Source organism: Eufriesea mexicana, unplaced genomic scaffold, assembly GCF_001483705.2.
Source record: "Eufriesea mexicana isolate 0111107269 unplaced genomic scaffold, ASM148370v2 scaffold710, whole genome shotgun sequence".
In the NCBI taxonomy this organism is placed as follows: Eukaryota; Metazoa; Arthropoda; class Insecta; order Hymenoptera; family Apidae; genus Eufriesea; species Eufriesea mexicana.
The window spans coordinates 438,929-466,687 of NW_016908851.1; the positions used below are offsets into that span (position 1 = coordinate 438,929).

The 27,759-nt window shown below is 34.8% G+C and overlaps 1 protein-coding gene across 1 annotated transcript; it reads right to left on the minus strand.

Moving 5' to 3' along the window:
• Positions 1 to 27: 27 nt before the first annotated feature.
• On the minus strand, positions 28 to 27,127 carry LOC108546409 (neurofilament heavy polypeptide). The gene is made up of 10 exons (XM_017898467.1): positions 26,962 to 27,127; positions 26,605 to 26,681; positions 10,606 to 13,180; positions 9,730 to 9,776; positions 9,132 to 9,306; positions 7,572 to 7,780; positions 6,636 to 6,821; positions 4,917 to 4,961; positions 3,680 to 3,841; positions 28 to 1,484 (listed from the first exon to the last, which is right to left on the minus strand). The coding sequence occupies exons 1-10, from the start codon at positions 27,125 to 27,127 to the stop codon at positions 1,404 to 1,406; spliced, it is 3,723 nt and encodes a 1,240-aa protein (XP_017753956.1). The 3' UTR covers positions 28 to 1,403.
• Between the last annotated feature and the right edge of the window lie 632 nt (positions 27,128 to 27,759).

Here is a 27,759-nt window from a genome sequence, read left to right on the forward strand (position 1 = left end):
TATTACAACATATTATTATAAGCGATGTTTACATAATTTTAAAGTAAAAATAATTGAATGCAATCCAACATATTCACACTAAACTACTAAACTAGTCAAAATGATTGATCTGATTTTAGCTGCCTTTCACAAAACCAATATTGGCTTATTTTCATCGCTCTACTTTAATTATCATTTGTGTATAGCAATAAATTCGTATACTGAAAATTCTACTGTATCTCGTTTCGTTATTATAGCACATTCAAAGCCTCATTTAGTACAACGATTAGCTATTTACACCATAGCCTGAAAAGTTGCGTTACCTTGTTCTCTCGGGTTTAACCAAAATACGCCTACTCTCGGTCTGTGAGTTACAATGTCAATCGATTCGAACAGCGAGCCTGATATCATCTGATTTCGTACAATTCTATTTCCATGTAATTCTATTCGCCATGCCAAAGTGAAGACAGTGTTCCAGATGATAGCGAAAAATGAGAATTCATTCGTCTAACAACTTAAGCGTATCACGTTATTATACTGCATTTCCTTTTCAGATCGGAAAAATGTCCCTTTGAGAAACGAGTTCGAGTTTTAAAATGTCATTCATTGCGGTGGACAATTAGACAGCAATGTATATAGCAGACAATTGCACAGCGTTTTGCACTATTATCGTCGTACATATTTCTGCGGGTCACGATCAAAGGAAGCTTTCCATCCTTTTATTGATTAATTCGTCTTATCGCTCTAATAATTAGGTTCGTGATAAGCCAGCGCTGTATTTCGTACATTTATAAAAATTGAAGGAATCAGGCGTGTAATAATCGGTAAACTGTTTCGATGTGTCGGATAGTTACAGGTATACAATGGTACGATTAGCATCATTCGAGTTCCATCTAGCGTGCGTTCAACACATTTTTACAATCTGAAAAAGTGTCGCGAGTTATCCGTATGATGGCTCCATGGATATAAATGCGTCAACGGGATGGAGAAAATTATTTGCCGTGTTACCTACGCGAATCGTACGCGTTATCGATCGTGCAAGGGCACACGCGACGAGGAAGAATCAAGCGCCCCCTTCACTCCGTTCGCACTTGGTTTCATCGATCAAACGCCATGGCTCTGTGCGAAAAGAACGTTTCCCCGTATGGCACGTGAAAAATCTCTCGGTCATCGTTCACGCGAAACGATCGTCTGGTGTCGAGCCTTGACCGATCGATCTGTGCGCGATCAATCGTTAAGGTCGACAACCACCAGAGAGCGCCATCGATGAAAATTGATTCGAACGCTCGTGTTTAGGACGACTCCAATGAGTTAGTAGGGTCAGTATTGCCCTTCGATTCGATCGTCGGGGAAGAATAGATTACGGATGATTAATCAGACACAAATGACAAGGGAATCGGGTCTAGCGGTTGAGTTTTCGTGATCTAGCATTCCTGGTTGAGGTTCTCGTCCGATGTTGGCAGACCGTTCTTGCCGGCGGCGACCGTGCCAGGGGGCACAGGGCTCTGCGGGCACAACACACAGGATTAAGGTGGCCCGTTAACCTCAGTGTTTAGACCTTGCAAGGTCGTGCTAGTCTGGGTCACGATAAACCTTTGAGGCATACGAGGCTTTGGTCTTTGGACGAAAGCGTGATTGCATTCACCGCTGATTCATCATAGATCATGGACTGTACGTACGATGTCGGTCGATATCGTATTAAGGGGGTCGGGTAACGTCTTCCTAACGTAACTATTATGGATAACCCTCATATAACACGTGCTTTGCGAACATGGCTTTTGCATAGCACAGTGCAGATTTTCGTGTTATGAGTGGATTATCTGTAACAGCTTTTGATGGATTACTACGTCTTCGCACGGCTAACGTAAGGTCAAGGACTACCTAATCAACAATCAATTATCAGTGACTCCGACGAAAGAAGAATCTTTTGTATTCATCTTAATTAATAATAATACGTGATAAAAAGCATGATATTTAAAAGCAATTTTCTTAAATTCTTGACCCTATTAATTGGAGTGTTTTGAGGCTTTCTAATGCCGTGAACGTGTTAAAATAATTATTAGACTGCGGATGTTTATGCGCTTGAAATATTTTTAAACGTGCAAGTGAAATATGTGAAATATAATCTACGGCAACGCCGCTATGTAAGGTATGTAAACATATTAAATATATTAAAATTTGTATTGTCAATATGTTGTAATCGTAATTTAAATTGTAATAAACTGTAAATATATTTGTGTATATTAGCTGCAGTTAATCGATAAACTTTATCAGTTAAAATTAATTTATAATTCTAAATATATTTATAGTGCAACATCACGCGTGATGGCGGCATATTTAAATTTACTGCTGCAGCGTTATTTAACTTCTACTGGTTTCTCAGTAATTTTACTTTTCTAAATTTCATTTAATTCGTAATGTATTCGTATATGCACTTCGTTTCGATGTAATTCTTCCCATGATATTTTCAAGTATGCATATTAGGATTTTTACTCAATTACTTAGCAATATGTACACTGCCTGTGAACATTATTATTATTCATATTTTTGTTCGAGAGTTTAATAAATAATATAGAATTTTATAAAGATAAAAATTTTGTCTAGGTCTCATCTTATAAAAATATGTATGTGCATAAACATCCATTATTAACAAATTATATTTAAATAAGTTCTTTGATGTAAAAAAGTACGTATGATATCTATTATTTCTCTAATAAGAAAAGTATTTATTTATTTATTTATCAACTCTTATATTTAAAATATACTAAATGCTATAGTATTTATGTATGTTATTTATCTACTTATTTCTTTTATAATATAAAAATTATAAATTTTAATCTTATACCTTGAAATTTATTATGCATATATCTTTACAAAGGAATAGTAAAAAATATTATTTTTAAATTGTTGTTTACTCGATCCCTTAAAAGATATCGACAAGGTTCTTTTTCATTGCAAAATTTTTGTGTTTCATTTCGATAAGATTTTCATGCAATCACTTTTTATAAAAATAGTGATTATTCATACTGATATAAAAACAATTGAGAATATGCCCCAAAGGGTTAAGCGATCATCAAATTTATTTATTCAACTCTTAAATTATTTATACCTTCTTTATCACTATAATTACAAAATACTTTCTTGTAACAATAATTCTGCGAAATTACCGCGAGCCTAATGAAATATAACTAATAATATAGAAAGATACAGATAAGATAACCTTTCCATTGAAATTACGTGAGAAAATCACTTTGCTTCTCAATTATGCCGCAAAGTACAAATGTGATGTAAAAATTATTATTTAATCACTTTGCATCGTCATTTTCATAAAACTGTTGGGAATGAGAAATAGAAGTTGGAACAAAGAAACTGTCGTAGTCCATTTTGATAATGATTCTTTGTCACAGAGTAGAAAATTATAAATATTGGATAAAAAATTGCAGAGAAGCATGCAACGCGTGTTGTCAAGCTTTTTCGTGACAAATGGTGCAAACAAACGTGACACGACGAATAATCTCGAGAAAAAAGAAAGAAAGATATCAAATTTGGAAATATAAAACCAAGAAAATTTTTTTAAAAAAAATTTTTGATGATTTTTGATGATTTCGATCATTTGAATCTCTATTTATGAATATTATATTTCATTCAAAAATAACGTAAAACATAATCGATTCTCGAGATTTCTAATGATGGAACATACCTGTGATCCACTGCCACAGAGGCTCTCTACATTTGAACCAGTTTGTCGAAGATATTCCCTGTCGTTGAAAATTTTCTTATCACCACCACCTGGCTTATGCTTCACATTATCCAAGGAACCAATTTTACTCTCAGCCTTAATGTCCAACTTTTGCGTTTGGATCTGAAAGTAACATTGAAACATTTATTATTGTCTAGTATTCACCATAAGAAAATGTAAGTAGATGGACAGTGTAGAAATATCATGATGAGAATTTTAGTTATTTTATTTATCAATTTTATTTTATGTATAGATAGCTTGTTAGTAGCTAAAGCTTATTATACTGTTATGTTGCAGCTGTACAACTATGGAGCTTTGGGAGATTTACTGTAATAAGAGTAATTTGGAAATCGTGGTACAGATTGGAAGTGAACCAACTCTTTTGGAAATAGAACCCTTACTTTGGAAACATGTGCAAATTGATCTCATGAAGCTACTTAATTGGTAGATTAGCAGTATCACATGGAGTGTGAACATAATTTCTTAAATTTCTTAAAGTGTGGAAAATGAGAGACTTGGAGGAATGATAAAGAGGTTCTGGGAATGATTTCAAATGTTCAACTGAGTTTTTTTGGATGCGAATGATAGAAATGTTGGAGATATGATGAAAATATTCTGGAAATGATTTCAAATCTTTGGCGAGCTCTTAGGACTTAAATGATAAGAATACTTTAAGAATACTTCAGGACAAGAGCACTTTAGAGATATGTTAAAGAACCTTCTCATATGTGCTTTATAACAGTACAAAAAGATTGACTAAGATACTGTGTTGATTTACAAATTTATTTTTAATTCAGGTACAAGTTTCTTCTTGTAGTGCTTTCTAATCTAAAGATTTGACTTTCATGTTAGACATTTATACTAATCTTAAAACATGCAAGAACATGCTTTAATCTCTTCAAACTTATTCACGTATTCACTTACTGCTAAAAAGAGGAAGAAAGAATATTTAAGTTCGAATGAACTTAATTTAACTTGCTTCATATTATTGATAATCGATAAAAGCGATAAATATTAGTTTAAACAAACAAAAGGACAGTCACGATGTTAACTGAATCAATCAGTTACTCCCTTTATAATTTTGCGATTTTTTGATCCAGATTATGTTGTGGGTTTTGGTTTCGATAATGAGTAGCTAGGCTAGTTCCTGAGAGGATAACTAGGATTATCGAGTCGTGAAATTATTTGATATACTTACGTCGTTGTTTGTATCCTGTGGCGTCTTAGGTGGTGTTGCCGATGACTGAATACCAACAAACAATAATGACTTGTTAATAATGATGGGTGACAATACATGCAACAACAAAGGGCAGTTGTACACTAGAGCAGAGGGTTGTATGTCTTTGTTTCCAGTCAGGGAGATCCGCAAGTGGTCCACATTTGAAAAAAATACTTTGTTATATACTCAAGATTTCTTTGCATCAAGCAAAAAGACGAATTGACAGAGAAATGGCATTAAGTATATTTGATAATTATTTTAGTTAATCATTATAGGCACAGGTAATTCTGATTTTTCATATAAGTTTTCTTTTTTGAAAACAATGTTACTGTTATATATAGTTTGTCAAAGAATAAGGTTCTAACAGTTTAAGGGCTTACAGTATTTGTTTGTAAAATAAATTATTGTAAAATAAATTGTATTTAATTATAACTTAAGTCTTTCTCTTTAGCAGCACAATAAATATAAATAAAGATTATCACTGTATAGAAAAAATTATAGAGAGATACAAAATTTTCTTTTTTCTTTTTCAAAAGAAATTGTAAATGTGTAAATTAAGTTCACTGAGCATTTTAATAAAGAGATATAAAATTAATATCTTACACTGAAAATATTGTTTTGGGAATTTATGTTAATGTAATCTTTTCCTTAATCCTTGGTAAGTACTATAAGACCTTAAAAATTGGAGTCTTCTTGTTTATCACCCTGTATATTTATGAAAGAAAAAATTTGGAATAATAGTTGTAAGTATTGCTAGATCCAGAGGGAAAAACTATTTGTTTTACACATATTTTGTAAAATATAATCATTTTTCTTGATGCTAGAATTCTTGTTTTCTGCAAATTTCGAAAACACTAATTTTTGTAATAATATCGAGTTTTCGATGTAAATGCAAGTCTATATTAACATTCTACATGCAACGACTTATTTAAAATTGAAATAAATAATTGTCCATTTGGTCGAACTATCATTCTCGTGGCGTATGAACGAAATGAGCATTATGTTACTATTCCACCACGAACACGATACATGTTGAATGAAAAAGCAAGCATTTAGTTAGAAAAATGATTTATTACTACAGTAATAACAAACACTACAAACGGGTAACAGATCAAGCGAAAATATAATGGACCACATGATAACAAATGACTCGAAAATTTGGGAAAGCACATTTAAAATTGCAAATACATCTCTTTTTGTAATAGTTTTCATTAACTTTTAGTTAAAAGTTTTAAAAAAACAAACACATGAATAAAAATATTAATAAATTTCATTTATATTGTTTCCTAATTTATATAAAAATATAGTCAATGTAATATATTAAATTGTATATTAAAATAATTTTTTTTTAAATTTCATTGTATTTGAATTTTCTTATTTGACTCAATATAAATGGCTCGTTATATAGATTATTTTATTAGCAATTATATCGAACACTTTGCACATGAAATTGTATAATATAAACGAACTTATATATATTTTTTAAATAAATTATGAATTATTAAATAAATTGGAATAAGAACTGTTTTGCTATTATTATGAATTAAATAGATAATTAATGTGGCATAAAACTATGAATCAAATTACAAGATCACTAAGGTAATTTTCAAACGCAGATAAAAGGTTCATTGAACTTATCTATGCTTCTAAAAGTATCCAGCATTCCTATGAAGGCATATTTCAAAGTGAAACTCTTACTTTAACGCCACCACCGCCGGGAATGTGTTTAGCATTATCCTTAGAGCCAACTTTTGGTTTCGCTTTGTCCTTGAAGTCAAGCTTCACTGTCTCTATTTTCTTGTCACCACCACCAGGCTTGTACGTTGCGTTTTCTAGTGATCCGACTTTCGGTTTGGCATTCCATTGGAGCTTAACTTGAGCGATCTGTAAGATATTTTTGAAAGATAATTTTTAAACGACGAGATCAAAATTTAAAATTGGCTACTTAACCAGTGGTAATTGAACGCATTTGAAGTTTTGTGCCACAGATGGCGCCACATACATATGGAAAGGGACAAACACATGGACAGTAAGGATATGCAAGATCTTCTGCACTATTCACTGTTTTAGAAGAAAAATTTTAAAGGATTCTAAAAGTAAAGTTCATTATTATGACTTATGAGTGGTTCAATTATATTATCAAACATGTGGTCACACATTATACACCACATTAGTATATGTTTCAGGATATTTGCCAGAACAACTGGTACTATGACATATTAAGTGTCTCACAAAATGGAATACTACTCAGCAGAGTGTAATTTAGTATAAAGGAAGAAATTGAGAAATATTCATATATAAAATAGGCAAGAGAAATATTTTATGTTACATAATACCATTTATCTAATCAAATATTAATTTAACAATTGTATGTAATTGAATAATCTCTTTCTACATGGTCTATGCTGAGTCTTATCTGTGACCATTATAATATCAGTTCAAATAAAGGAAAAGAATGAATTCATTGCAAACACAGAAAAGAAATGATTGATTGTCTGAAGTACTATAAGTTATAACAATAAGTGAACTCATTTATAAATGTCTTTTCCATAATTGTGATTAAATGACAAGGAATGTTGGTAAGAAAGATGAAATAATGTTGAACTTTTTAATTTTTTAAATTAAAAAGTAAACCTTTTTATCGCCACCACTGGGTGTGTATTTCTCATTTTTCGCAGCGATCTTCGGCTGTGCCTTGCTGAAGTCAAGCTTCCTGTTCTCTATTTTCACTTTCCCACCACCTGGCTTGTAACTTGCGTTTTCCAACGAGCCAATTTTCGACCGAACTGTCTTCAGGTTTGGAGATGGCGCTGATCCCACTTGAATTTTGTTCATAGGCAGTTCTGTGTGATTTAATAGCAATTATAAATACATGCTTTTACAAGGATGGTTAAATAGTATCGTCAAACGATAGTTCTTTATTATTACAAAAAATTCGTATTATTTTTCATAGCGTAAAATAATAGCCGAATTTATATTTTTAAAGTTTAAGAACTCGGACAAGAAATGATATTGTATTTATTAAATTTATATATAATAATTTCATTTGAATTAGAAAAAATTATTTTGAATCATTGATTTGTAGAAATAATAAGTAATAAAATGATAAAGAGTCGCATTCAAATGGATACGGTGATTATAAATTATGATGGATGTACAGAATGTTCTTCAGATGATAGATACACGTAGATACACATAGAAACTAGTAATTTGCTTATGGATGATTATCATCTTCGCAATTCATTTTTCCTTGTATTCTAATTTTATCTGATAATTTGCCTTGAGCAATAAAGTCACGTTTATATTAAATTTTATTTAGAAAAGTATGAAATATTCTATAATAACAATTATGTAAAAATATTTAGTCTTCGTAAGCGATATATTCATAATCTTTCATTCTCTTACCTTATATTCGTATAAATGTTTGTTGTTATCCGATTATCAAATAAATTCGAATAATAGCTTATTATACGAATAGGACAGGTAACGAAATAAGTTTATGTAAATACTAATATAAACAACACTTTACTTGCATAAAATTAACTTGCAATTAAACCAAATTAATGCAAATCGATACAGAAATTAGCAGGGAGATATTTATATCATTTAGCAATTATACTAAAAAACAAATACGAATTATTTCAACGATGTATGACTAATTTGGACAAGATAATAAGAAATTAAAGTACGAACAAAGAAGATATCTACGATCTAATAAGTACTCATTACAATTTCAAATTCGTTGTATCGCATAAAATGTTGAAAAATGGTTGAAAATATACTCACAATCAGTGTTACGTAGGTCGAACTATATTTTCCAGACTTTTTTATCTACAAACTTCAATTTAAAGAACTCAAAGTCACAAAGCTTACAAAGTCAAAGTCACTGTCCCGTGTGATCGCTAACCCTCAATTTTCTCATATTCTCCAGACCTCTCTGAAGAAGCTCGTAAAAGCCAAAAACTTTCAAAGTCCGATTTTTCCTTCGGATAAATTGTTTACTAAATAAATTATCTACAGATTTCTTTCACATGAAAATTACACAAAGAAAAGCTTGATTTCTTATATGAGATTAAAATAAAAATGCTCGATACGAAGCAAGTGAAGCTTCTTAGCGATAAATTTGCAAAGAAATTAATTCGAATGTAAAATAAAGTCGAGATGAATTTGTATAAAAATTTCAATGCTACTTACTCTTCTTCTCCTGGCCGGCTGTCGACGAGGGAGTTTCTGGAGTTCGTGGCAACGATTTGACGGACTTACTTGGCGATTTCACGGGTGATCCGGCTGTCGACCTTTTGTCGGCTTCCTTTGATTTAGAGGATGACTTCTTCGTTGGTGAGTCTCCAACGCCATTCGTGGTTGGTTCCTGCGAAAATTACCCATTTATCTCGTCATATTGCCAACTCCACGATTTACAAAAATACGTAAGAACATACAGGGTGTGCCAACAACGATAGTACAATCGAGGATGGGGTGATTCTACATGAAAAATTAAATCGAAAATGAAGAATAAAATTTTTTCGTTCGAAGCTTCGTTATCGAGAAAATCGGCTTTGAATATTCAGCGGATGCGCGTGTGCTTATGGCGCGCAGCTATAACAATGGCGGATGGATCGTCAGTATACGAGCATACGCAGTAAATATTCGAGGCCGATTTTCTCGACAACGAAGCTTCGAATGAAAAAATTTTATTCTTTATTTTCGATTTAATTTTTCACGTAGAATCACCTAATTGTATTATCGTTGCTAGATATAGGGCACCCTGTGTACATAAAATGAGGAGACTCACCGCATTGGATTGAACCGATTCATTCGTTACACTGCCATTTTCGACCTCTGCAAATACAAAAACAGAAACGACATGACTTCCTCGTTACATTTAAGCAAGCATCAAAGTATTAAATTGCAGCAGTCGTGAAGCAAAATCTCAGTAAAATCTTCGAATTTAAATAGAAAGTGAAATATTATATTCCACTGTTTTAATTTTTCAAATCTATTTTGAACTTAAGAATATAATATCATTATATCTTTTTAATACATTCACTTTCACCGTTTTCATCAAAATTTGTTTTAACACCAGAACTACTCCTGTTATTAGAACTATTCTAATGAACTGAAAATAATTCAGTATATACAGGGTGAGTCATGTGAACATTCGGTAGTATAATCCATTTTATTTTTGCTTTCTTTTCTTTTTATGGAGATTAATAACATTTTTTTAAATGTAATGTCCAGATTTTCTTCCCAAATTTTGGATGAAAAATATAATACTAAGTAGATTCTAAAACTGATAATAATAAAAGTAATAAATAATAAAAACTGAGATATTCTCAAATAAATTATTCTGTATCTAACGAAATTATCACAACGACAAAAAGACAAATAACACAAAACCAATTATACCACCGAATATCTTCTTCCAAATTCTCTGACCTCTATTCTAAACATTTTTTCAACGCAGTAAATATTTGATTCATTTTATCATATTACTTCGGATCGTCACTTTTCATGACTGACCATGTATAATTATCAATTCATCCCAACAAAAGCCAAAATTAATTTTTCCAAAATCGATATTTTCAACTGCGCGATTCCAGCAATCTGAAAAGCAACAGATCTGGAATCAATCGACTCGGTAGTTCCAATGTTAATCGTAAATAAGAACCTGGAATCGTCGAAGTCTTCTTTCCTGACTTCTCATCCGACTTAATCGCAGTGGTTGCACGCTGAGCTTTAGTCGTAGCCGATTTGGACGAAGTTTTCGTCTCTGGCACCATTTTCTCATCTTTCTTCTGCTCAGTTTTCTGGATTTCCTCCTCTTTCTTGTCTTCCACAGGTGATTTCGGTGACTTGGGAGACTTTGGAGACTTGGGAGACTTGGGAGACTTGGGAGACTTGGGAGATTTTGGAGACTTGGGAGACTTGGGAGACTTAGGAGATTTTGGAGACTTTGGAGACTTGGGCGATTTTGGCGAAACAGGCGAGTGGAGATCCTGAGCTGGTGGAGACTTGATCGACAACGATCTTTGTTGCCCATTGTCGAAACCTTTCACACCCTCTTCTGGAGACTTTGGAGGAGATAGAACCGTTTCCACGACCTTGCCTTCATCCTTCGATGCTGATGACTCTTGAGTCTTGCCTGCTTCCTTCTCAGAAGCAGGTGGACTCGCGGTGGTTCGCGAAGGGTCTTGCGTGAGATCAGGTGCTTCCGAGACATTGGTACTAGATTCTTCGTTGGAATCCGATTTCTTCGGAGACTTGGAAGACGGATCGCTCAACTCTTTCTCCTTGAGAGAATGACTAGGATCCGATGGCTTTTCTTTCTCCTCTGACTTCTCTGGAGACTTGGACACTTCACTGGGTTCTGTCTTGCTCTTGTCTTCGCTTGTCTCTGTGGTCGTTTGCGGCTTATCTAACTCCTTAGATGGCTTTAATTCTGCTTCCTTTGTGTCTTCTTTCATCTCCTTTGTGGAACTGTCTGGTTTTGTTTCTGACACAGACAGTGGTTTAGACTCCTCTTTCTCCTGGGTCTGTTTACTTTCATTTTTAGGCTCACCTACTTCTGCTGGCGTGGATTCTTGCTTCGCGTGGGGATCCTCCTCTGGCGTGGACGGTGGGGTCTTTGACGTTTCGCTTTTCTCTTTCGTCGTGTCAGTCTTAGCGTTATCTAATTTTTCTGGGGACTGGGCTTCTGGCGCGGGTTCTTTCTTAGTTTGACTAGGTTCTACAGGTGCGTGGCTTTTTTCTGGAGACTTGGACGTTTTCTGATCCTCCTGCGTTTTATCCTGACTCGTCTTCTCAGGACATGTCTCTTCAAATTTCTCTGGAGACTTCTCTGCAGATTTTTCTATTGCATTCTTTGCAGATTTTTCTATTGCATTCTCTGCAGATTTTTCTGCTGCTTTCTCTGGAGACTTCTCTGCAGACTTTTCTGCCGGTTTCTCCGGAGATTTAGGCTGGGCCTGTACTCGTTGGCCATTGTCTTCGCCTAATTTTGTCGGCGTGGTCGTACTTGGCTTCTCCGGAGACGTTGACGTCGCGTTTGAAGTCTGTTCCTTCTGTTCAGACTCTGCTTGCACCTTGGTAGCTAGTTCAGGTGCAGTAGCTACACTGGCGTCACCTGGTTTCGTGGCTTTCTCTTCTTTGGCAGCTGGAGTGACCGAAGAATTCGTGTCTGGCTTTGTCGGTGCTTTTGCTTCATCCTCTTTCTTCGGGTTCTCCTTCTGAGTTTGATCCTCCAGCAGCTTCTTCTCTGGCTCCTCCAACTGCTTGCCTTTGTCCACTTCCTTACGAGTCTCTTCATCTGCCTTCAAGGTGGACAACCTGTTATCGCTCTCTGTCACTTTGGAGTCTTTAACAGGCTTATCACTCAGGTTCCCAGCAACGTCGTTGATCTTCTGACCTAGCTTGTCCATAGTCGCATCAGGCTTGACATCGATCTTCCCGTTTATAGTAGCTGTCTCTGGTCTCTTCGCGTCGTTCTTCAACTTGGACTCGATGAAACTCTGCTGACTGGTGAGGTCTCCGTTGGTCCTTGACGATTTTTGATCCATCACGACGTCATCGTCGTCGTCGTTCTCGGTGTTCTCCCGTAACTCGGACTTCTCCTTCGAGACCGCGTTCTCGAACTGCTGAAGCTTCTTCGAGCTGTCGACGTCCGCCATCTTGTCGACTACTATGCGCGGTAGCGTTGGCTTCTTGTCTTCCCTCTTCGACTGCGAGCTCTGTTGCGCTATGTTTAACAACGATTCATTGCGTTGCAACTGCCTCTGTTGCACGATTTCGTGCGACCGTGATAGAACCTCGGGATTACGCGACAGCTGGTACGCGTTTGGGTGATCCGGTCTTGGCTGCGGAGGCCGTTGCACGTTGCCCGGTGGCCTCTGCGTTGGATAGCTTCCAGGATGCGACTGTCTGGGTCCGAGTTGAGGACCGGGACGTTGGACAGGCGATTGTGGAAAACGTGGATTCAAAATGATAGGCGGATGTTGACCCTGTTGCGGTGGTTTCTGAGGAAACGTACCGCCGGGTGGTCTCGGAGGGCCGTAGGGTCGGAGCTGCACGTACTGGCCGGGATTGTTAGGCCCGAATGGTGGTCGATTATCGAAACGGATTTGCTGCTGTGGTCCTCCTGCTCGTGGCTGTCCTATGGGACCATTATTTACCGGGTGTCTTGGTAATCCAGGTGGACCTTGCGGTCTCGCCCGATACACAGATGGTAATGGCGGGTTTGATTTCACCTACGGAATAATTTATTTTACTCGCGGAAATTCGCGGTCGATGGGAATTACCGTGTGGAATTTTGTGCTGGGGGTTGATATAAAATGGGGGTCGAATGGGGGACGTTTAATAAGCGAGTTCTTTCATTCGGTGTTGGGATTTGTTTGGATCAAGTCATTTGACTGTTAATACGTTAACCGTTTGAGTCTCAGGGGGTTTTGAAACAACACTGTCGAGGTATCCCAAGCAGCGCGATAGCGCTTCGTTTATATTATGGCGATGAATGACCAAGTGGCATGATAGCGCTTCGACAGTCGGTGACGCACCGTCAGCTGTCGAGAACGCTCGAAATGTGCTGGGTTTTTTCGACATGAAATCTGAACAGCGCAATCGCGCTGCTTGGGACACAAACGGTTAAACGTCATGCCGGTTTTACGTGCCGATCCGTATTAGCCCTCATGCGGGCCCTTCCGGGCCGTACAGTCCGGCGAGGCCTGAACGGAAAGCCTAGCGTCCCTAGGGTCCCTAGGAACCCGCGTGGTGTTTAACGTGTTAATTACTTTCAGTTTTGTTTTCGTTAATTTTTATTTAACTTCGTTATCTCTTTCCAGTTTCTACTTCACTCGATTTATGCGTATTTATATACTTATATTGAGGTTTAAGTGTAGATGGAGATATTACTATCACGTTTGTTCCTCTTTTCCGAAATTGTAATTAAGACTCACATGGTTCCCAATAATTTCTGAATTAAAATTTTAACAAACTTATTCTTTTGTCCCATTATTACTAATTTTCCCATTCTCAGTCATTTCTGGGCCCCCAATAGAAGCCTACGTCATTCCAAACAATTTCTCAATTGAAATCCTACCATAATCCTACTTTGCATTTCGTTATGAGCAATTAATCTTCCTATTTCCAATAATATAATAATATATTATTTATATAAAAATATAAATATTCGTACAATACACTTCACGATTGCAATAACACCATTATAGTCGCATCTATTCTATCCTACATCGTTCCAAATAATTTTCCAATGGAAATGTTCGCAATGCAATTTTTCGCGTTATTGTTAATTAATTTTCTTATTCCCGATAATTTCCGATAGAGACGTTCGTAATAGGCTGCGATATATTCGATGAGGAGGGTACGAACGGAAAGTCGTACCCTGCATGGGAAATTTGGGTAGTCGATATTGGCCCTGAGCCCATCGATCAGCCTATAATGCAAACCGGTGACGTTTCGAAGATTCGTATTTACCGTGCCTGCCACCGTTCGACTTTCTTCACTCGTTATGGGATTAAACCACGAATGATTATAGTATACCATCGACATCCATCGCGATTCAGGTATTTCAGGCTGGCGTGACCTACAGCAGTAGCCTCCCCTCAGAACTCTCGGCTGTTTACCCTCGTTTATTCCCGGTATTCATCGGTGAAAACATTCGAAAGGCTTGTTGAGACCGTTTGCACGAGTGTGTTGCAAGCACGAGACTTTTGGAATGACGCAACGTGGCAGACACTTCCGTCGAGTGATACGCCATCTTGGATCCCTTCTCAGTGCGACGCGTAAGTACTCTTATCAAGTTTGGAGGTTAGAAATGTAATCTCGCGAAAATTGCAATGGACATCTTTCTTGTTCCATGATTATTATTTGTTATGGTATTTCGTGAAGGTCGTTTGGCGAGGATGTATTGACACGTATGCGTTAGAAAGGTCAAAGTGGCTTCTCATTCATGGGTTGCTTTTTGGGTGTCCTGAAAAGGCTCGTGCGTTTTGTAAAAGTGCTTTCATGAGAATATTCCAATATTCATATTACTGGTACTCCATTTGACTTATACGTAAATTCAAGCAAAGTGTACAGTATTATAAATAACACTATTCGTCATTAAATTACTCGTCAAATATTATGTTATTCATAAAATCCCTTAAAATTTGAATAAAATAGGACCACTAATAAAATATCATTGACAATACCCATATCTCAGATAATATTAGGTAATAAAGAAAAATACACGTAACTATATTCAAACAATATATTACTTAAAACATCTTGATAATTTCTCAGATCATCCAAGTCAGACCTTTTTCTTAGATTTCCCTGGTCAATTGTTTAGGAATTCATAAAATAATTCAGCAACCCCAAGAAAAAATATTGGTAAAAATTTTTCATGGTAAAATTTAATTTTACATTTTTTTATTTAATTTCTTAATCGGTAAAATTCACGAAAATAAAAGTCATCGACCAGAGGATGTACTTGGTCAATTGTTTAGGAACTCATAAAATAATTCAGCAGCGCCAAGAAAAATATTGCAAAAATTTTTCATGATAAAATTTAATTTCACGTTCTTTTTGTTTTTTAATTTTTTAATCGGTAAAATTGGCAAAAATGAAAATCGTCGACGGGATGACGTACTTCGAAGGTGCTTCAACATCTTTCGTGATATGCTGGCTTACCACAGTCGGCTCGCGGTCCGAAGGAGATTCGGCCGCGTTTCTTGGGGTCCCCTGCGAGTCCATTCTCACTTGGTTCATAAGCGATTAACGTTTACGACGATCGGCCGATCTCGTCACCTCTCGCGAGATATTTCTCCATAAACCTGCGTACCAACGGCGGTCATTTTCCATGAAAGAGGACACAAAACTCTACGCAAGTGCTGATACCCTTGGTCTACGTTGTGTCTAATGAAACGCATTGAATGAAAGACGCTACTCTTGATGCGTGAATCATCGCATTTGAATGCGTACGATGACTGAAGAAGCTTGTTTCATAGAATCATTTATCAGTGTGCTACTTCGGTGGTATTAATAATTAGCTTCGTTCGGCATTCTTCCAAAACTGTGGAAGCCTCGCTCGAAATTCGAGCGTGTAAACATGGCTGGAAATTTGAATCAGGTACATTTCGAAGTTTATGCAGTTGCATACAATAATCACGATTGCTATACTATCCTCTTTCTTTCTCTTTTCCATGAGATAAATCTCAGGATTTTATTTTGAATTTTGACATACTTGCAATTATGATAGAATCACGTATAGGAGAGTTAATTAGTATTACTATAGAAGATCTCAAATAATTTTTGCAAATTTTGCGAATCACTACTTAACAGTGTTTATTTAATTATTAATAATTATTTATTAAATTAAGACTTTTGTAATATGTGAATAATCTCAATGGAAAATTATATAAAAATTGTGTTACATTTTTATTTCAGGATTACCAGGATTTTTTAGTAATCCTGGAAAATATTCTATTTTCCGCACAGAAAATAGAGGATAATTTTTCCAATTATTTTGGAAGATTTTGGAAAGATGCCCGAATATTTGACGCGTTCATGTAAGACGTAAACATCTAAGTATAGTAAATACAGTTCCTATGCATGTGGCAGCGTGTTGAAAGATCGAGTAGTTGAAAGTTCAAACTACCAGTTCCTGTGAATAATTCAACAATTAAGGGTGCAATTTGCCTGATTGTTATTTCTACCTGTTTTGATACTTACGGTGCGTGCAACAGCTTGTACTGTTCAATTAGGAATTATAACGCTATATACCGTGCCTAAAAATACAGCTATTTGCTAAGTAACGTGATCATAGCATTGTACTTGGAGACGATTTATTTTTAGTGTAAATTTTTAGTGCCACTATTATTACTGTGAATTTCAACGTGCTAGATGATCTCGATTTTTTGATTCCTTGTTTACAATTCCTGGTAATAGAGAAAATAATGGTTATAGTGATACTCTTAACTGGGTGATAGAAACATAGTTATTATAATTATTGTCTTACATTTTTTTAACAAATATTCGAATTTTCTATATTCCAAAAATATTACAAAAATATTTTACAACGGAAATATTTAATTAGAAATACACGATTATTTTTAAATACAACTAAAATAACTAAAAAAGAAATTATGGTTGTATTTCAAAATAATTGTGTATTTCTGATTAAATATTTTTGTAATATTTTTTTAATATAAAAAAATTCGAATATTTGCAAAAATTCTTCTTTCCATTCCTTCTGCACTTCCATTATTATCACAAACACTATACTCCGTATTTTATATTTAATAATAGACTACTAGATTCATCATTTAATAAATATTCGATTTTATTATAACATTCTATCTTATCATACTATAATTTCTATCCTATTTCAATGGGAAGATTACCAAGATTATTTTTGACAACATAAAAAATTCTCAAAACGTAAGAAACAGAATACCAAAATCATTAATTAAAAATAGTACAAAAATGATCACTCGAGTGATTATATTATGCCTGATTTAGTAATTTTTATAATTAATTTTCTTTCATATAAAATGTCTAAAAATTGTTATTTTTCTTCTTACTCTTCTTCTGTATAGAAAATTATTTTTATACATTTGTTTGTATATATTAGCGTATATTAAGTTAATTAATTAAGTCGTTAGTTACAGGAAAGGAAAGTTTTTTCAACGTTGGAATGTAATCAAGTGTTTCAGGCGTGAAAGGCTCGTTGGCGAGGAACAGAAAAAGAAAAAAGGGAAAAAAGAACGAGAGAAGAAAGACGGTGAAAAGTTTTTAGGGATATAGAGGATGAAACGCACGCAACCATTCCGACTGTAGACACAGGAGGATCACATTTCTACGTATACCAGTGGCAATGGCTAACCTTGGTAAATATATTTCCGTAGGTATCACGAAACCATGACTGCTTCGTGCGAAGGACTAATAATTGAAGTAACGCATTTCTGATTTAACTGATTACGACATTAGCATACTTTCTTTAAGAAAATACGTCTTACACGCGAGCACGTTTTATTCCTTTATAACTCCATTACACCTACCAATCTATTAAATATCAATTTTTTATGTATACTGTAATTTAAAGATTAATTTGTATTTTTAATTATTAATTTGTATTTTTAATTATTAATCACTTCTTTTTGCGAATTTTCAATTTTCAATTTGAGATAAATGAATGGATATACGAGTACGAGGGTAATAAATTATATTAATGTTAATATAGAAACATATGTAAAACCCTAATTTTAATTTAGGAATATAAATTACTCGCTGAAGAAATGGTTTAGACAAATTAGTATGGTCTTAAGAGAGACCTAAATTGGTATAAGTAACTTTTTTTAGATGGAGGTTATGCGAAGGTCAATTTTAATTTTTTAAATGGAACCAAATATTTATTAATATATTTTATACAGCCTGCTATTTTCTACGAAAAAGTACTAGGCTATATGTATTGAAAAATCATTTGTTTAAAAGATATTTTAATCTTAACATCGCTATGTATGTATATATCTTGCATTATTATTATTATTATTATTATTATTATTGTTGTTACTATTTATCTACTATTTAGTTTACGGTATCATATAAACATTTGATATGTTTAAATTTCATGCAATAAATTAGGTTAATCTAATAGTCGACTTCCGACTGATAACGTGTGCTGACAGCATAACCTCTTTGATCAATTAGTTGTAATTTCTTTGTTGAATCTAAATAAAGAAGTACGTTAGCCTAAGACTGAATTTCGTTCCGAGTTCGTTATAGCATGACCAAGTCTGCGTTTAATTAAAATACGTGGGTAACGTGTCGTGGCCGTTCTTACATGATAACATAACCTATAACCTTCGAGTAACCTCCAGACATATTTATCAGTTAAAGCATCTACTGCTTTCTTTATTCCATTGCTTCTTACATGTATTCACGCAAATATCGTCGACCATCCTTTTACGCCCTTTCCATCTGCATACGACTTCCCTCAGAATTTTCTGAATCTATACAAGCGAGAATTTCGTGTGAACTTCGTTTCAGCGAACACGTGATCGAGCTATCTGATGGTCAGAAATAACTGCACCCTTCGAAAACAACTCATTTAACCCTATTGTAATTACCTCCTTGCGATTGATGGGATAACCTTGTCGACTGAGAATTTCGTTCTTTGTTTGCCTATCTATTCCTTGATTTATTCATCGTACCCCCTTTGTCACATTTAGTCCAATCAAATTTGCTTTATTCCTTCTATTATTGTTCGGTAACCCTGTTCAAAACGTATTTACGTAAGTAATTAAAATTCGATACTGCAGGTAATAAAACGAGGAAAACTAATAATTATTAAAATTAACGTTGAGCAATTATAAAAAGAATTTTGCAGTATGTTAACCTTTACCTTTTGCATATTTCTTTCGTATTTATATAAAATCAGATATTTAAATAAATTCACGTTGGACTGATAACTTTTATGAAAGAAACTGCGATGTCGTTTAAATGTTTCAGAAGTTTCCACGTGGAAATTCCTCTATCGATTACGGTATTTTTACTTTTCATATCGACGTTATATCGATTCCAATCTCCCTACCAGGAAGTGAAACGAAACAGTAAATCTTTAATGAGGAACGGTGAATGACAGTAGTTTCTAAATTACCAAGACTAACATTTATCTAGTGGTAGAAAGTATAAAAAATTCTAAAAATATTTTAATCATGGCACCTGGGTATCGAAAGTCGCAGTTTCTTTTAATTTCTTATTGTTTCCTGATCCACATTCCATATATAGTAAAATCCAGGTGAAATTAACCTCGAAATTAATTCCCTCTGGATGAAGAAGTTCGTGAATAAAAGAACAGTTCTTATTATTTATAACAATCACGGTATACTGCAAAAGGAATATTAGCCAAAAATACAAATTATAAAATCAAAAAACATATTATGCATTATAAATTCAATATTTATTTTAGATGCTTATGGATCGTATACTTATTTCTTTCTTACATCCCACAAATGTTTTAATATGTCACGTTACATTAAACTCCGTTCCCATTTGTGCCTAAAACCGCTTAAACGACCTTTTTTTGACGTAAAACGCCTCAAAGATGCAAATGCATTCGACGTTGTACACTTTCGCGACTTTCGCGACATCTCTACTATTTCTAGCTGCTAAAGTGTCTCTTATTTCTCTTTGCCACTCTGTATCCATTACGTTACCTACATAAGATATTCATCCACGTAATATTAATATTCTACTAACTTATACGACAATAAGATTTCCAATTGCATTAAATCAAGAAATATACACGGAGTTTATACCAATAAATATAATAAAACACTAAAATAACGAAACATTTTAATAACAGATATTCGGATAACAGTGTTCCTTAATTCAATTCTACTTAATCTCTAGTTTAATCAAAGATGTCGCCACACGTCAAATCTGCTCGGCGCTCGGAGCTAATTCCTAAAACACGAACGGTAAAGACTTTCGGAAGATAGCTGCTGGTACATCAAAGTCTTCCGTTCCCATTTTCTAGAGAGACCGGGAAACAGGTCATACACAGCGTGTCTGTACGACTCGGCAAGTGCCCATTCCTGAAGTTATTGATCCGACCCGGTGAGCGTGTTCGACTCCGCCGTTTATATGCACACGGATGCACATCGTGTAATACGGTTAAGTTAACTTGCTAATGAGTGCACGCGTCATAAAAAACTTGCAACACCTTTAGAACGAGTGTCACGCGGGCCATTACCGGATTCGAGCCATCGTGCGTGGGTATAACGCGAGAAACGTCTCGCCACGCCATTTTTCGATCGGCATTGGAACTTAACCCTGAACTACTGTCCGTTGGATTAGATGCTCGCTGTTAATATCTGTCATAGATGTCTCTCGATGTGTAAACATGGTTTCGAGGCACGTAAACAAATATCGTTACGCAAGAATGTTTAACCGAGTAATTACCTAATTAAACATAGAATAGTAATATATGGAATAATAATAAGAATGATAACAGCGCAATGAATCCACTGATGATTAAATATACGGTAATTTAAATAACGAATTAAGCGTTTTGCATACAATGCGTTACATAATTCCGGGTTTTTATGAAACATCTTGCACAGTATTGTGATTAGTCTTCTAAATTTAAAATGAGATTTAGGAAACCAGATCAGATTTGTCCATCGGGATACAGTAGAATATCCTGTATTCTTCAGTTATAATATAATTTGTATAAATTATATATTTCTGTTTATAAATAATATATCAGAGCATTTGTGTGAAATTAGTTATTCTGAAAAATTATTATCCCATTCAAAAATTAAAAAATGTAATATTTTGCATTCATAATATTTTTTAAAATATTATTATCAGGTATTACAATTTTTTAATTTTGCGAAAAAATAATAATAATGATAAATATAAATATAATTATGTACAGGGATTCTAGAAGTTTTTAATTTCTATAAATTTTTATGGAATTTGTATAAATATCACTGAAATCAATTACACGTTAAAAATGTGATATTCGTTAAAATAACCTATTCGAATACTGTATTTAATCACAACCTTCATTGGTGAAACATTTGGTTAACAATGTTAGCAGTCCAATTAATCGTATTATAATTCCGTATAAAATTTTTCGCAACCATTTTATTTGATTCTCTAATTTTAGGTCCACTAAGTTCCCTAAATAGTCGAAAAGGATCACGCTTGTTAAGTAATGATCTCAGCGTAGGCGGCAGCTATTCGAGATGCGAGACTTAAGGGGTAAGAATTTGTCCACGGCCTAGATAAGTAAACCAATTAAAGCGATCATTTCGTTTCAGAAAAATCCAACCTTCCATCTCGCGAACGATCAGATTTTCGGAGGACTCTCGATCTTCTTCATAACCTCAAAACTTGGCGCAGCAGTCTCGATATCGGAACGTTCGTAATCGCATGGAAATAAATTCAACGGCATGGAAATTTTGTTTCTCAGGAAGTGGCAGCAGTGTGAATCACTCTTGCGAGGGAATACCGGTGACGAATTAATTTATTTAACGGTTATGACAGTTAGCACGCGCGCACGCTAATTTTCGTTATTTTCAATTGCACGCGATCGATACCGTGTCTAACGCAAACATAATTCAAACGAACTGCATTCAGGTCAACGAATGAATATAACACGTTAAAACTTTTAGTCGTGTTGCAACGTATAGCAACAAAGAAGATACTTAAACCCTATTACCGGCTGCATGTGTTGGTATGACGAAACTAGATCCTTTGGTAGGGGCTATGTAAATTGAGCTATCAAGAAATACAAGATGTAACTATTATAAATAGTGTTTGGAAATTGTGGTTACGTCAAAATTGTTGTGTGATTGATAAATTGTAGTTGTGTTGAATTACTTTCATTAGATTGATTCAGAGTGCTCATACTAATACCCCATATCAGTTTGTAAGAGTGGAAGAGTCATAGTGTGACATAAAAGATATAGTAACAGTCAATGAGATAATGTTTTTGCTCTATTTATGTAGTTTGTGCAATTTTTATACTGTGCAGTATAATTTAATATATTTATTAAAAAATTTATTTGGTTTGAAAACCACTATTTATTTATTTCTACAATTTTTGTTGATTTGGTTAGTATATTTCATGGATAAAATGTTTCTTACTTTTAAGATTATACTAGATTAAAATTAACTTCTTTTATTAACTAAAAAAAATATGTTAACTACATAGTACTGTCAGAAAATATATTATTTTATTTAATGTCAATCAGTGTGTAATTTCTTACTTCATACTACATTTCCAGATAAATGGTCAGTAAATAATATGCTTGCACTAATAATGCTTGTTGGAAAGTGTCCAAAACCTGCATTTGAAGCTTTGTTACTAAATAATGCTGCAAAATAGGACACTTATTTGTGCAAGATAAAGTGTATCTTCAATCATCCTCAACCATGAATTGTTTAAATAAATTTTTATACGTATCTAACCTTCCATTTTCTTTTATCGTTATCATCTAAAATATTTGATAGAATCAGTTTAATTTATATATAAAATAAATTTCTACTTTCACTCCCTATTCCTATCTCTTTAACTATATAAACCTGTATTTTCAAATAAACAATCGTTTGTTAAAAACAATTCTACGTACACGTGTAAAATCGACGTGTTGATTCCACTTTAGGAAACAATAAAATGTTATTCTCTACCAAAAATGTCGCAGTACATACGTCGAACCTCATATATCACACTGTACCAAGAACCCTAGTGATCCCTAGAATATAGGAACGTAACTTTATTACTGTTCCTAGAAGTCTCAGAGAAAATGGCACATAATACCCCGCACGTGTATCGTGTATTTCGTGATCCTACATCGACCTGTATCTATAAAGTGTTGCTAATATTTCTTCTTTTATTTTTTAATACTTTTATCTCTATTCCAATATTTCTTTAAACCGACACGACGAAGGTTACACATAAGGAATTTACCCGAATCGATACTAGACTTTTTCCTTGCTGTATGGTTTTGTCTGTCTATCGTTATTAATCGTAAAGATAACTTCTATACCAACTATCAATATCGTATTCTCAAGTTCCGTGGATTCTATGGCGGTAGTGTTCTAGCTCATCGTCCAGGACAACTTTAATCCCCTATTTTCTGGCAGACATTTCTCGCGTGCGTTTGGCATATTTACGACTTTTGTTACGGACAAAACGGAAAGACGGATTGGGGGTAACGACTGATAACAATGGCGGAGCAGCGTATGTACGGGTGTTGTTGTTTTATCTTATAACAGCATCTTCGTGTCACCTGCAGTGTCGATGTGCAATTGTCACGTGGGCGTAGTTATCGGGAACGCATCAACGCTTCCTGAGTGCTAACCTATTTACTAGCGTCATGAGTTCTACGTCAGTGAGATTTCTTTCTGATAGAGCTGAAATTGTTTGTAAAAATTGCAACGTCCATACCTTGTCTGAGAAAGAGTAATCGCAGAGCAAATATACCTTGCTTTCGTGCTTTGAAAATCTGACAGTCAGACTTGACTTTAGGAATAATGTATCTGCAGAGCTATAGTATCAATGTCTAGGGAATTTCCACCATATTTCTATGTCTTTACTCATCGGCTAGTGAATTTGTAATATTTAAGAAGCAGTTTGTATATGCGATTGTAGATAATATAAGAAAATCAAAAGAAGAAAATTGAAGAGAATATTAGAAATATACAGAGATTGAGTATTTAAAATATGTAAATACAGTATTTCCTATTCAATTATATTAAAGTGATGTTTATGTAAAAATTGATGCATATTAACATTCCACGTGCACGAGTTTTATGTAGTGAAATACAGAATGGGAGAATGTAATTTATCACTTGATATTTCATTGGACGTACAGCGATTACTCGATGACAGGTATGAAAAACCGACATTTCTAAAGATACTAGATTCGTTACTAGAAATTAAATTTATATATACATTACATTAAAGGCGTCCTTCTAGTTATTGTTTACTATTAACAATTTAATTTGGTCACTTCTAGTTACTTTACTTTTCCTAGTTACTTCTAACCTATATCAACCTGTATATGGCTAACGTGCCTGGGAGGCATGACAGCACTAATACTATCTTTCCATTTACCAATGATACGATCAATAGTATTTGTACCAATTGGGAATAAATTTATTATCGATTCGGAACACGATTATTTTCGTGGATTTATATAAGATGTCGAATTCTAATATCGAAAGTCTGTTCGATTCGAATGAAGCTATAAGCATTACTTACGCGTTCTCATATCGAAGAAAGTAGCGTTTCACAGTGGTTCTTTCAGTTAGCGATTTAGGACGTCTATTCGTGACGATAATGTAAAATATTCTCGGATTTCGAAAGTCACGTTAGAAAACCGAGATTAAAAGCGATTTAAGTGCCAACAGAATGGGTGGTACAGTCGATATAATCAATTGACGATCGACGCCACGAATTCTGTGTTTAAACATAGGCATAAAACTTCAAAGGTTCTTTCACGATATCGTATCGCGTCTATCGAGCGAAATTTCAACAGGAATGAGTCAGAAGCGCACCTATGTTTCCCGTGTTATCCCAAAGAGCATGTAAATATCATTTTCGAATTTCCTCCAATTTTTCTAATGCTGTAAAATAACACCAGCGAGAAGACCACAAAGGAAAAACATGAGATCACCTTTGCTGATTTTTTGATTTTTCTGTTATCGAAAAGCTAAAAGCAGATATACAAGACAGAATTATTAGTTGGAAAAATTGAAGGTACTTAAAGAAATTTACTGACAATTTAATAGATATCAAAAAATAATGAACGATTATTCGAAAAGCTAATGATACAGGAAAAAATTGACAAGTTTATGAAGTTAGATAAATGTCCAAGAGAATGATTAATAATAATTAATCACAAAATAAAATAAATCCACCTTTGATTTGATACAATGCTGGTGAATAAAATATTGAAAAATATTAAAAAATTGGAATAATATTTGAATATTTAAAAAAAAAAAAAATAAACGTGACTCATCGTGTTTTCCTCTTGTGGTCTTCAAGTATCTCTTAGGTACATTTCAGTCGTTCAATACACTATTGTATTACTCATTATCCTATTGCTCCCCTGTCTCATGCAGCACTGCTAAACAATAAATAAAGCAAATGAAAATACCGATGCCAATATATAAAAGAATTTTATTTACTTTATCGATAATTCGAAGACGAAAATAAATAAATAATTTTGATACGCAGTAAAAGGAAACGTGACGTTGGAAGTCTTCGGATTACAGGGCCGTCACAACGAACGTGGATGGAGAGTGCACTTTTAACTGTGTAACTAGGTATTGTGCAAGTATTCTATACGTCTATGGATGTTTGCCTCCAATTACTATTGCGGGTGATTGCACTAATAATTTGAATCGGCGCACTGAAACCATTTAAAAACAAATTATCGAGTTGCTCCAGCTACGAATTGCATAAGCAGTGCTATTCATCGATGCCATAGCTGAACACGTAGTCAATGATTACAATATCCTTGGCAAAAAATATTTTTCATTTTCCAAAATTCACCGACTACATAAAATATCTCGACACAACGATCGAAGAATTCGTTCGACAACTTTTTATTTCACGTTGCGCGACATTTTTCAAAGAAAATCATTGAACCGTTCGTTACCACGCAGGAAGACACTAGAATCTCTATTACGTTTCATTTTATCGGGCTGAGAGAGAAATGTCACGTCACACTTACGGAATTTCACGATAAAGCACGTATATCACGGAAAAACGAATTTCTTCTCGTTTCGATATTTCGACTCGACCGTAAGAGGCAAAAGATGACGTAAAAACCAGTCGAAGATCCTTTACCGACTTTATCTACCGCGAATACGGGTCACAGAATCTAGACTTTTCCGTGGAACGACACCGAACCGAAGTGGGCAGAATTGAAATCACGTCGCACGCAATACGATCCGTGCTGTTCGTAATTAAACGATTTCGATTGGTCGCGTGAAATATTACGAGGGGACCAATACACGAGACGATACTTCGAAACGGCTTCGATTTATTTCCATGACATCGACGTCGCAAAATACGGTCCAGGATCCTTGCAATCGAGGACTGGTTAACCTAACAAGGATACAATCGTGCTCGAATAATAATTTCTCTTACCTGATTTGAGAATCTAGGCTGAGCCTCGGTGGTAATTTGCGAACCACGATCTCTCTCGGTTGTTCGTCGATCAGTGTCTCACGAGAAACTAGCCCGTTTAAAGACCTGGAAGTCCTTCCCCGCTAAGGTACGTCCGTCCGTCGTCCCACGTCCGTCCGTTTGTCCTGGCGTGCTTGTTCCTGCGCCTCAACGCCGAACCACCCGACGAGACAACTTAGCCCAACCTAACCCTCACTCGATAACCCACCCATACACACGCGACTCCGTCGAGCCTTTACGAAACAATCTATCGATAAATTATGTAGCACCAGTCCTCCTTTTTTCCGCACGCAACGGCTACCAAACTTTTCCTTCTACTCGCTTTCTGCCAGCACATCCATAGGAATGGATTGGCAGCGCCCGCGTTTCCGTCTCGACTTTCGTCGGGTATCGTTCCACGAGTATCAACGTAAAATTCGCGAGGATGTTGCGACGGTATCTGATGGTAACTCGCGGCAGGGGCGTGCGGTGGAAAAAATGCCATCTCGCGACGGTTACGTAATCTTGAATTTGATGGGAGTGTACGGCTGGTGAAACGTGGGTGAGTTCAGGCGTTGAAATTTTAAATGTCGATTCTCCGGTAAGAACGTTATTTCTTTTACAGTGTATTACGCTTATTTATGCCCTTTTCCGCTATTTAATTTCATTTCGCGAATAACTACGGTATTCTGGTAATATAGGGAATTTGTAATTTCCAAGGTATAAAATTTACCATGATTGGATAAAATATTCTCACTTGTAAATATGATATTATAAAAATATCGACAGAAATAATTAATATACCTGTGTCCAAATAATTAGGTTAAGATAATATTTTGAAGTATTGATTTTACTTAGTAGAATGAATAATTGTGGTAAAAATGATTAGAAATGTTATTTAAAATTTGTACAAATTCGTGAAAAATATTATTCTGCTATCGATGTATGTTACGAAGATATGTTACTAATTTGTTAGTATATTAATACACTTTTCTATCTTCAGTTTAGTTTTATTTTTCACAAGTCTTCGAATCTTAGATAATATTTCAACGATGAACTTATAAAGGAAATGAAAGGTGGTTAAACATGCCTGTCGCTTTCATCTTAATTACCATGACTTTTCTCGTTCGTTATGAG

Excerpts from the sequence above, each read along its gene's own strand:
- LOC108546409 (XM_017898467.1), bottom strand. The coding sequence starts at position 27,127 with ATGGCATTTTTTCCACCGCACGCCCCTGCCGCGAGTTACCATCAGATA. Across the intron at positions 13,181-26,604 it reads AGCCTAGATTCTCAAATCAG|GTGAAATCAAACCCGCCATT; the intron begins GTAAGAGAAATT and ends ATTATTCCGTAG. Across the intron at positions 9,307-9,729 it reads AATCGGTTCAATCCAATGCG|GAACCAACCACGAATGGCGT; the intron begins GTGAGTCTCCTC and ends TAATTTTCGCAG.